A 12,005-nucleotide genomic window follows, 5' to 3' on the forward strand; every position below is an offset into this window, starting at 1 on the left:
CAGCAAATGTAGGCAGTGTATGGTAGGAATAACTGTTTGGAATTAGGGTAGTAAATATCAGAAGATTTAAATGAAATCAAATGTAAGCTCCCATTACCATTTTGTCACTCTGTTTATTAAATAGATGTCATGGTACTTCAGGTAACAGCCAAGATATAGGAATCACTTGAGTAAATGAGGGATACAAAGATTATTGAAAGCAGGTGCTTCCACACAGGTGTGGTTCCTGAGTTAATTTCTTAATTAACATCCTATCATGTTTATGGTCATGTATAAAAATGCCCAGTTGCCCATTATTTTGGCTACCATGGCTAGAAGAACAGATCTCAGTGACTTTGAAAGAGGGGTCTCAAAGGAGCATAGGGGGTTAAAGTGTACAGTCGTGGCCAAAAGTTTTGAGAATGACACAAATATTAATTTTCAAGTCTGCTGCCTCAGTTTGTATGATGGCAATTGGCATATACTCCAGAATGTTATGAAGAGCGATCAGATGAATTGCAAAGTTCCTCTTTGCCATGCAAATTAACTGAATTCCCCCCCCCAAAATTCCACTGCATTTCAGCCCTGCCACAAAAGGACCAGCTGACATCATGTCAGTGATTCTCTCGTTAACACAGGTGTGAGTGTTGACGAGGACAGGGCTGGAGATCACTCTGTCATGCTGATTGAGTTCAAATAACAGACTGGAAGCTTCAAAAGGAGGGTGGTGCTTGGAATCATTGTTCTTCCTCTGTCAACCTTTGTTACCTGCAAGGAAACACGTGCCGTCATCATTGCTTTGCACAAAAAGTGCTTCACAGGCAAGGATATTGCTGCCAGTAAGATTGCACCTAAATCAACCATTTATCGGATCATCAAGAACTTCAAGGAGAGCGGTTCAATTGTTGTGAAGAAGGCTTCAGGGCGCCGATCAAAGTCCAACAAGTGCCAGGACCGTCTCCTAAAGTTGATTCAGCTGCGGGATCGGGACACCACCAGTACAGAGTTTGCTCAGGAATGGCAGCAGGCAGATGTGAGTGCATCTGCACGCACAGTGAGGCGAAGACTTTTGGAGGATGGCCTGGTGTCAAGAAGGGTAGCAAAGAAGCCACTTCTCTCCAGGACAAACATCAGGGACAGACTGATATTCTGCAAAAGGTACAGGGATTGGACTGCTGAGGACTGGGGTAAAGTCATTTTCTCTGATGAATTCCTTTCCGATTGTTTGGGGCATCCGGAAAAAAGCTTGTCCGGAGAAGACAAGGTGAGCGCTACCATCAGTCCTGTGTCATGCCAACAGTAAAGCATCCTGAGACCATTCATGTGTGGGGTTGCTTCTCAGTCAAGGGAGTGGGCTCACTCACAATTTTGCCTAAGAACACAGCCATGAATAAAGAATGGTACCAACACATCCTCAGAGAGCAACTTCTCCCAACCATCCAGGAACAGTTTGGTGAAGAGCAATGCCTTTTCCAGCATGATGGAGCACCTTTCCATAAGGCAAAGTAATAACTAAGTGGCTCGGGGAACAAAACATTGATATTTTGGGTCCATGGCCAGGAAACTCCCCAGACCTTTGTCCCATTGAGAACTTGTGGTCAATCCTCAAGAGACAGGTGGACAAACAAAACCCACAAATTCTGACAAACTCCAAGCATTGATTATGCAAGAATGGGCTGCCATCAGTCAGGATGTGGCCCAGAAGTTAATTGACAGCATGCCAGGGCAGATTGCAGAGGTCTTGAAAAAGAAGGGTCAACACTGCAAATATTGACTCTTTGCGTGAACTTCATGTAATTGTCAATAAAAGCCTTTGACACTTATGAAATGCTTGTAATTATATCAGTATTCCATAGTAACATCTGACAAAAATTTCTAAAGACACTGAAGCAGCAAACTTTGAAAATTAATATTTGTGTCATTCTCAAAACTTTTGGCCACGACTGTATATACAGTGGGGAGAACAAGTATTTGACACACTGCCGATTTTGCAGGTTTTCCTACTTACAAAGCATGTAGAGGTCTGTAATTGTTATCATAGGTACACTTCAACTGTGAGAGACGGAATCTAAAACAAAAATCCAGAAAATCATATTGTATGATTTTTAAGTAATTAATTTGCATTTTATTGCATGACGTAAGTACTTGATACATCAGAAAAGCAGAACTTAATATTTGGTACAGAAACCTTTGTTTGCAATTACAGAGATCATACGTTTCCTGTAGTTCTTGACCAGGTTTGCACACACTGCAGCAGGGGTTTTGGCCCACTCCTCCATACAGACCTTCTCCAGATCCTTCAGGTTTCGGGGCTGTCGCTGGGCAATACTGACTTTCAGCTCCCTCCAAAGATTTTCTATTGGGTTCAGGTCTGGAGACTGGCTAGGCCACTCCAGGACCTTGAGATGCTTCTTACGGAGCCACTCCTTAGTTGTCCTGGCTGTGTGTTTTGGGTCGTTGTCATGCTGGAAGACCCAGCCACGACCCATCTTCAATGCTCTTACTGAGGGAAGGAGGTTGTTAGCCAAGATCGACGACGTTCGTTACACCTCCATGCTTCACGGTTGGGATGGTGTTCTTGGGGTTGTACTCATCCTTCTTCTTCCTCCAAACACGGCGAGTGGAGTTTAGACCAAAAAGCTCTATTTTTGTCTCATCAGACCACATGACCTTCTCCCATTCCTCCTCTGGATCATCCAGATGGTCATTGGCAAACTTCAGACGGGCCTGGACATGCGCTGGCTTGAGCAGGGGGACCTTGCGTGCACTGCAGGATTTTAATCCATGACGGCGTAGTGTGTTACTAATGGTTTTCTTTGAGACTGTGGTCCCAGCTCTCTTCAGGTCATTGACCAGGTCCTGCCGTGTAGTTCTGGGCTGATCCATCACCTTCCTCATGATCATTGATGCCCCACGAGGTGAGATCTTGCATGGAGCCCCAGACCGAGGGTGATTGACCGTCATCTTGAACTTCTTCCATTTTCTAATAATTGCACCAACAGTTGTTGCCTTCTCACCAAGCTGCTTGCCTATTGTCCTGTAGCCCATCCCAGCCTTGTGCAGGTCTACAATTTTATCCCTGATGTCCTTACACAGCTCTCTGGTCTTGGCCATTGTGGAGAGGTTGGAGTCTGTTTGATTGAGTGTGTGGACAGGTGTCTTTTATACAGGTAACGAGTTCAAACAGGTGCAGTTAATACAGGTAATGAGTGGAGAACAGGAGGGCTTCTTAAAGAAAAACTAACAGGTCTGTGAGAGCCGGAATTCTTACTGATTGGTAGGTGATCAAATACTTATGTCATGCAATAAAATAAAAATTAATTACTTAAAAATCATACAATGTGATTTTCTGGATTTTTCACAGTCTCTCACAGTTGAAGTGTACCTATGATAAAAATTACAGACCTCTACATGCTTTGTAAGTAGGAAAACCTGCAAAATGTCAGTGTATCCAATACTTGTTCTCCCCACTGTATGTGTGCGTCTCAGTCACCAGATCTCAACCCAATTAAACATTTATGGAAGATTCTGGAACGTTGCCTGAGACATCGTTTCCCACCACCATCAACAAAGCACCAAAATTATGGACTGTCTCATGGAAGAATGGTGTCGCATTCCTCCAATAGAGTTCCAGACAGTTGTAGAATCTAAGCTAAGATGCATTGAAGCTGTTCTGGCAGCTCGTGATGGCCCAATGCCCTATTAAGATACTTTATCTTGGTGTTGCCTTTATTTTGGCAGTTACCTACATTTATTGTTGACGGTCTTAAAATAGAAATCACTTACCATAACCCCCTAGAATCGTTTAAATCACGTTTTATTCAGCTAGAGACTTCCTGGTTCTTGCATATCATGGTACAATTTGTCTTATGGTACTACTTCTTGTTGACTGTTTTATAAAATCACTTACCATAATCACCATAATCTGTAGGAAAAGAAGACAGAAAAGGATTCGTCAGTGATGTATTCAACAAATGTAGGCATGTTTAAAGAAGAACATTTTTTACTTTACTACTGGTCAGCAAATACACTATATATACAAAGTATGTGGACACCCCTTCAAATGTTTGGATTCGGCTATTTCAGCCACTGCCGTTGCTGACAGGTGTATAAAATCGAGCACACAGCCATGCAATCTCTATAGACAAACCTTGGCAGTAGAATGGCCTTACTGAAGAGCTCAGTGACTTTCAACGTGGCACCGTCATAGGATGCCACCTATCCAACAAGTCATTTAGTCAAATGTCTTCCCTGCTAGAGCTGCCACGGTTAACTGTAAATGCTGTTATTGTAAAGTAGAAACGTCTAGGAGCAACAATGACTCAGCCGCAGGGTGGTAGGCCACACAAGCTCACAGAACGGGACCGCCGAGGGCTTGAAGCGCGTAGTGCGTAAAAATCGCCTGTCCTCAGTTGCAACACTCACTATCGAGTTCCAAACTGCCTCTGGAACAAAAGTCAGCACAAGAACTGTTCGTCAGGAGCTTCATGAAATGGCAGAGCAGCCGCACACACGCCTAAGATCACCATGCGCAATGCCAAGCATTGGCTGTAGTGGTGTAAAGCTCGCCGCAATTGGACTCGAGCAGTGGAAACGCGTTCTCTGGAGTGATGAATCATGCTTCACCATCTGGAAGTCCGAATGACAAATCTGGGTTTGGCGGATGCCAGGAGATGCTACTTGCCCGAATGCATAGCGCCAACTGTAAAGTTCGGTGGAGACAGAATAATGGTCTGGGGCTGATTTTCATGGTTCGGGCTAGGCCCCTTAGTTCCAGGGAAGGAACATCTTAAAGCTACAGCATATAATGACATTCTAAACGATTCTTTGTGGCAACAGTTTGGGGACGGCCCTTTCCTGTTTCAGCATGACAATGCCCCCGTGCACAAAGTGAGGTCCATACAGAAATGGTTTGTTGAGATCGGTGTGGAAGAACTAGACTGGCCTGCACAAAGCCCCTTTGGAATTAATTGGAATGCCGACTGTGAGCCAGGCCTAATCGCCTAACATCAGTGCCTGACCTCACTAATGCTCTTGTGGCTGAATGGAAGCAAGTCCCCGCAGCAATGTTCCAAAATCTAGTGGATAGCCTTCCTATAATAGTGGAGGCTGTTACAGCAGCAAAGGGGGGACCAACTCCATATTAATGCCCATCATTTTGGAATGAGATGTTTGAGCAGGTGTCCACATACTTTTGGTCATGTAGTGTATATCTAAATGTGTTTACTAGGTTTCTACATTTGAGCTGATCCAACTTGGGCTGTCATGGAGTTACAGTCAAGCCTTTCAACATTTCCTGTCTCGTTACTGTGCTCTCCACTGCCTATGAACCTCGGCATCCATGTGTTGAATCCCATTATCGTGAGATCCCTTAAAATCGGGTCCCAATTCCGAAATCACTTTAGCCTTTACCAAGAAAGCTGCTTCTTCCCGTTAACATCCAATCATCTTTCACAGCATTCCTCAGCATTCGAATTCTGGCATAAGATCTGTATTTTTTTGTTGATAACACATTTTCCTCAGCCCTTGATTGGGGTCGGGTGTGTTGGATGCTGGGGCTGGGGTGTGCCACTTTGGGTCACCGGACCAGGATTCAGGAGCACTGTTATAAGCCAAATCATCAAATCAAATTTATTTTTCAGCCCTTCTTACATCAGCTGATGTCACAAAGTGCTGTACAGAATCCCAGCCTAAACCCCCAAACAGCAAGCAATGCAGGTGTAGAAGCACGGTGGCTAGGAAAAACTCCCTAGAAAGGCCAGAACCTAGGAAGAAACCTAGAGAGGAACCAGGCTATGAGGGGTGGCCAGTCCTATTCTGGCTGTGCCGGGTGGAGATGATAACAGAACATGGCCAAGATGTTCAAATGTTGTTGGAGCTGCTAATAGAAAACAGTTTTAATGTCAGCAGTGCTGTTGTAATTACCATTGTATTACTATTATTGTTATTATTTATTGCTATTGTTTTTGTACTCTCTTGGTATGATGCCTTGACAGGGTGGGTGGGTGGGATGGCAGGGTGGGTCGCGAGATGGGTAGGGGGGTGAAGGACTGGGGATGTTGTACTGTTCTAAATGTCTCTACGCTCTTACATTTGAAAATCTACATATAAAGCATTTAAAATCAAAAAGAAGAACACAAAGTAACATCACCAATAATATCGTATCTTCACCTCCACACTACCGGTCAAAAGTTTTAGAACACCTACTCATTCAAGGGTTTTTCTTTATTTTTACTATTTTCTACATTGTAGAATAATAGTGAAGACATCAAAACTTTGAAATAACACATATGGAATCATGTAGTAACCAAAAAAGTGGTAAACAAATAAAAATATATATATTTGAGATTATTCAAATAGCCACCCTTTGCCTTGATGACAGCTTTGCACACTCTTGGCATTCTCTCAACCAGCATCACCTGGAATGCTTTTCCAACAGTCTTGAAGGAGTTCTCACATATGCTGGGCACTTGTTGACGGCTTTTCCTTCACTCTGCAGTCCAACTTATAAAATAGACCTTTCACATCCTGGAGGTGTGTTGGGTCATTGTTCTGTTGAAAAATAAATTATAGTCCCACTAATGCCCAAACCAGATGAGATGGCGTATCGCTGCGGAATGCTGTGGTAGCCATGCTGGTTAAGTGTGCCTTGAATTCTAAATATATCACTGACAGTGTCACCAGCAAAGCACCCCCACACCATCACACCTCCTCCTCCATGCTTTACGGTTGGAAATACACATGCGGAGATCATCAGTTCACCCAAACCGCATCTCACAATGACACGGTGGTTGGAACCAAACATCTCCAATTTGGACTCCAGACCAAAGGACAAATTTTCACCGGTCTAATGTCCATTGCTCGTGTTTCTTGGCTCAAGCAAGTCTCTTCTTCTTATTGGTGTCCTTTAGTAGTGGTTTCTTTGCAGCAATTCGACCATGAAGGCCCGTTTACCACAGTATTCCATGAACAGTGGATGTTGAGATGTGTCTGTAACTTGAACTCTGTGAAGCATTTATTTGGGCAGCAATTTCTGAGGCTGGTAACTCTAATGAACATATCCTCTGCAGGAGAGGTAACTCTGGGTCTTCTATTCCTGTGGCAGTCATCATAAGAGCCAGTTTAATTATAGCGCTTGATGGTTTTTGCGACTTCTTGAAATTTTCCGGATTGACTGAAAGTAATGATGGTCTGTCATTTCTCTTTGCTTATTTGAGCTGTAATTGCCATAATATGGACTTAGTCTTTTACCTAATAGGGCTCTTCTGTATACCCCCCCCCCCCCCCCCCCCCCCCCCCTACCTTGTCACAACACAACTAATTGTCTCAAAAACATTAAGAAGGAAATAAATTCCACTAATTAATTTTTAAGAAGTCACACCTGTTTATTAAAATGCATTCAGGTTACTACCTCGTGAAGCTGGTTGAGGGAATGCCAAGATCAAGATAAAGGGTGGCTATTTGAAGAATCTCACATATAAAATATATTTTGATTTGTTTAACACTTTTTTGGTTACTATATGATTTCATATGTGTTATTTCATAGTTTTGATGTCTCACTATTATTCTACAATGTAGAAAATAGTAAAAATAAAGAAAAACCCTTGAATGAGTAGGTGTTCTAAAACTTTTGACAAGTAGTGTACATAAATCCCATTTATTAATAGAGGTCTAACAGAAAGAGAGAATGTCCTATATTCATCAGTAACCCTGTTAATAAGTCAGTAAAACTTGGTTCTCAGTGACTCTCTTAACAGTTTTCAGCTCTGCTTCATCGATTCCACTGATCCATGCAATATCATGTTGGACTAATGAAAGGTCACAGGTATGAAGCTACTATATATCTGTACTATTATATACAGCATAGCTACTTTAGCTAGTATTATCTACCTACCGTCTGGAAATGGGGCGTTGAGGAAGTGTCCATACACTGTCTTGGTGGTGACTCCTAGGAAGTTGCTAGCCTCCAGAGTGTAGTTGCCGTTGTTGTGGTGTGTGGGGTCCTTGAAGTTGAGGCATCCCTCTAGGTAGTCCTGGTAGGTATCCATTTCAGTGCGGATGTAGTCACTGGGGGAGATCTCGTTGTCCCGGTGGAACCAGCGCAGGGTGGGCTGGGGGTTGCCACGCACAGTGAACTCTATGCAGGTTTCATGGCGACGCTCGGGCTCATCCAGCTTCAGGATGGTGGGGGGGACTGTTGGGAGGGAGGACAGACAGGAGGAGAGGAGCGTCAGGTATGACAGATATGTGTTCTTTAATGTGTCAGCGTTAGGACATGTGCCACACACAACACAATGTTTTAGTTACACCATGTAGCCTTGTTCAGGAGCCTGCACTTGTTTTACTATGTCTGACGCAGGACAGAATCACACAATGTTCTATAGTTACACTCTGTACCCATGTATTTTCAAGTTTGTCTGCAGAGACTGAGTGGTTTGAAGGCCAATCATATGAATGGTGTTTTGTTGACATTTGAATATGCTGCTAGGATGTGGCTACTGAACACAGGAACATTGGTTTGTCTCCAGGCTTTTGGTTGAGTGGACACATCCACTCTGAACGATGGCGGCCAGACGCAGTAATAATATCACACCTCATAAAAGTGCCCACCACTTAACTTCACATCTATGGTCAATCTGTTAGAAGCTAACCATCTGTAAATCCAGGGCTGTGAATGTGGCATACAGAGATCATGTAAAGCATCAATCATATTCTGATGCACTGTTAATTCAGCTAAAATACACTAGGGATGTCACAATACCAGTATTGCGATTCTCAGAGGTATTGTGGCAAGGAAACAACACATGAAGCGAACTATATTTCCTGAGGAAAAATGTTGGAAACAAGCAGCCCTATGTTGTCAACCAGAATCATGTTCATTTTCAAAGCTATAGCACACAATATTTTACAAGCAGTAGTTTTTTTTTAAAGACCGAAGAGTTTAGTCTGCTTTGTGTTTTCCTTATTGCCATGGACAATCAGATATCGTAGTATCGTGACAACCCTAAAATACACACTATATACACCGAGTACATGCCAATTTCCTCATTGTTGGAAATGCAAGGTCAAACACAGGGGGTCTCTGTGAAGATATTCAGGAAAACACCCTGAAAATGAGTGTTTGAGATAGAGGGGGTATAGAAAGAGAGAGAGAGACAGAGAGAGAAAGGGTAGAGAGCGTAAGAGAGAGAGCGAGAGACATGAGTTTCCACCTGAGTTTGCAGATCTCATCATAATCTCTGGGAATCAATATGCATTGGATATGGAGGGAATAGTGTTGCACCCTGTTGGCCAACACCACTCAGTATGAATGTAAATGCAGGAACAACAAACGCTCATCATATTACCCTGTTCTGGTATCCAGCTGAAGGAAACAATGTGGTCTAATAAGGGAACTTGACGATCGGTTAGCCTAACTAATCACCACAGCTGTTGACATTCTCTGTTTTAAGGCGTTTCCAACAGACAAGCCAAGCGGCTGTTGAGATGATTGGTAATTACCAGGAAGGTTAGGAAACCAAAGAGCATGTGGCTTCATAAAGAACAACACAAACAAAAACAAATGGCTTTGCTGTGTTGCACCAGTGCACTGCCACTGAATAACTAGGGTCAGAGCCCCTCTCTCCTCGCTCGGCTGGAAAGCAATCATGCACATTATGTGATGAAACATTCTATGAATCTCTGCAATCTTTCACGTGGAGGACCACTGCCTTGTCATGGATGAAATATATCCACATCCAAGGAAACCAACCCCCAGTAGAGAGACTTTCAGTAGTTTGAAGGCCAACCATATAAATGGTGTTTTGTTGACATTTGAATCTGCTTCTAGGATGTGGCTACTGACCACAGGAACATTGGTTTGTCTCCAGGCTTTTGGTTGAGTGGACACATCCACTCTGAATGATGGCGGCCAGACGCAGTAATAATATCACACCTCATAAAAGTGCTCACCACTTAACTTCACATCTATGGTCAATCTGTTAGAAGCTAACCATCTGCAAATCCAGGGCTGTGAATGTGGCATACAGAGATCATGTAAAGCATCAATCATATTCTGATTCACTGTTAATTCAGCTAAAATACACTAGGGATGTCACAATACCAGTATTGCGATTCTCAGAGGTATTGTGGCAAGGAAACAACACATGAAGCGAACTATATTTCCTGAGGAAAAATGTTGGAAACAAGCAGCCCTATGTTGTCAACCAGAATCATGTTTATTTTCTAAGCTATAGCACACAATATTTTACAAGCAGTAGGTTTCTTTAAAGACCAAAGAGTCTTGTCTGCTTTGTGTTTTCGTTGTTGCCATGGACAATCATATATTGTAGTATTGTGACAACCCTAAAATACACCCTGAAAATTAGTGTTTGAGATAGAGGGGGTGTAGAAAGAGAGCATGAGAGAGAGTGAGAGAGACTGAGATGAAGAGAGGGGGAGAGAGAGACAGAGAGTGAGAGAGCGAGAGTACATAGCCAATAATATAACATTTGAAATATCTACAGTTGAAGTCGGAAGTTTACATACGCTTAGGTTGGAGTCATTAAAATTTGTTTTTAAACCACTCCACAAATTTCTTGTTAACAAACTATAGTTTTGGCAAGTCGGTTAGGACATCTACTTTGTGCATGACACAAGTCATTTTTCCAACAATTGATTACAGACAGATTATTTCACAATTCCAGTGGGTCAGAAGTGTACATACACTAAGTTGATTGTGCCTTTAAACAGCTTGGAAAATTCCAGAAAATTATATCATAGGTTTAAAAGCTTCTGATAGGCTAATTGACATAATTTGAGTCAATTGGAGGTGCACCTGTGGATGTATTTCAAGGCCAACCTTCAAACTCAGTGCCTCTTTGCTTGACATCATGGGAAAATCTAAAGAAATCAGCCAAGACCTCATAAAAAAAATTGTAGACCTCCACAAGTCTGGTTCATCCTTGGGAGCAATTTCCAAACGCCTGAAGGTACCACGTTCAGCAGTACAAACAATAGTACACAAGTATAAACACCATGGGACCAAGCAGCCGTCATACCGCTCAGGAAGGAGACACGTTCTGTCTCCTAGAGATAAACGTATTTTGGTGCGAAAAGTGCAAATCAATCCCAGAACAACAGCAAAGGCCGTTGTAAAGATACTGGAGGAAACAGGTACAAAAGTATCTATATCCACAGTAAAACAAGTCCTATATCGACATAACCTAAAAGGCTGCTCAGCAAGGAAGAAGCCACTGCTCCAAAACCGCCATAAAAAAGCCAGACTACGGTTTGCAACTGCACATGGGGACAAAGATCGTACTTTCTGGAGAAATGTCCTCTGGTCTGATGAAACAAAAATAGAACTGTTTGGCCATAATGACCATCGTTATGTTTGGAGGAAAAAGGGGGAGGCTTGCAAGCCGAAAAACACCATCCCAACCATGAAGCACGGGGGGGGCAGCATCATGTTGTGGGGGGACTGGTGCACTTCACAAAATAGATGGCTTCATGAGGAAGGAAAATGATGTGGATATATTGAAGCAACATCTCAAGACATCAGTCAGGAAGTTAAAGCTTGGTCGCAAATGGGTCTTCCAAATGGACAATGACCCCAAGCATACTTCCAAAGTTGTGGAAAATGGCTTAAGGACAACAAAGTCAAGGTATTGGAGTGGCCATCACAAAGCCCTGACCTCAAGCCTATAGAAAATGTGTGGGCAAAACTGAAAAAGCGTGTGCGAGCAAGGAGGCCTACAAACCTGACTCAGTTACATCAATTCTGTCAGGAGGAATGCACCAAAATTCACCCAACTTATTGTGGGAAACTTGTGGAAGGCTACCCGAAACTTTTGACCCAAGTTAAACAATTTAAAGGCAATGCTACCAAATACTAATTGAGTGTATGTAAACTTCTGACCCACTGGGAATGTGATGAAAGAAATAAAAGCTTAAATAAATCATTCTCTCTACTATTTTTCTGACATTTCACATTCTTAAAATAAAGTGGTGATCCTAACTGACCTAAAACAGGGACATTTTTACTA

General features: G+C 42.7%; 1 protein-coding gene across 1 annotated transcript in view; it reads right to left on the minus strand.

Moving 5' to 3' along the window:
• The window catches only part of LOC120053194 (NT-3 growth factor receptor-like), a 157,936-nt gene that overhangs the window by 117,812 nt on the left and 28,119 nt on the right, over positions 1 to 12,005 (minus strand). Inside the window, exons 6-7 of the mRNA XM_039000353.1 lie at positions 7,874 to 8,173; positions 3,890 to 3,904 (exon numbers count right to left, since the gene is read on the minus strand). Coding sequence (XP_038856281.1) covers positions 3,890 to 3,904; positions 7,874 to 8,173 — 315 coding nt within the window. The remainder of the gene's footprint in view (positions 1 to 3,889; positions 3,905 to 7,873; positions 8,174 to 12,005) is intronic.

This window comes from Salvelinus namaycush, chromosome 9 (assembly GCF_016432855.1).
Source record: "Salvelinus namaycush isolate Seneca chromosome 9, SaNama_1.0, whole genome shotgun sequence".
Taxonomy (NCBI): domain Eukaryota; kingdom Metazoa; phylum Chordata; class Actinopteri; order Salmoniformes; family Salmonidae; genus Salvelinus; species Salvelinus namaycush.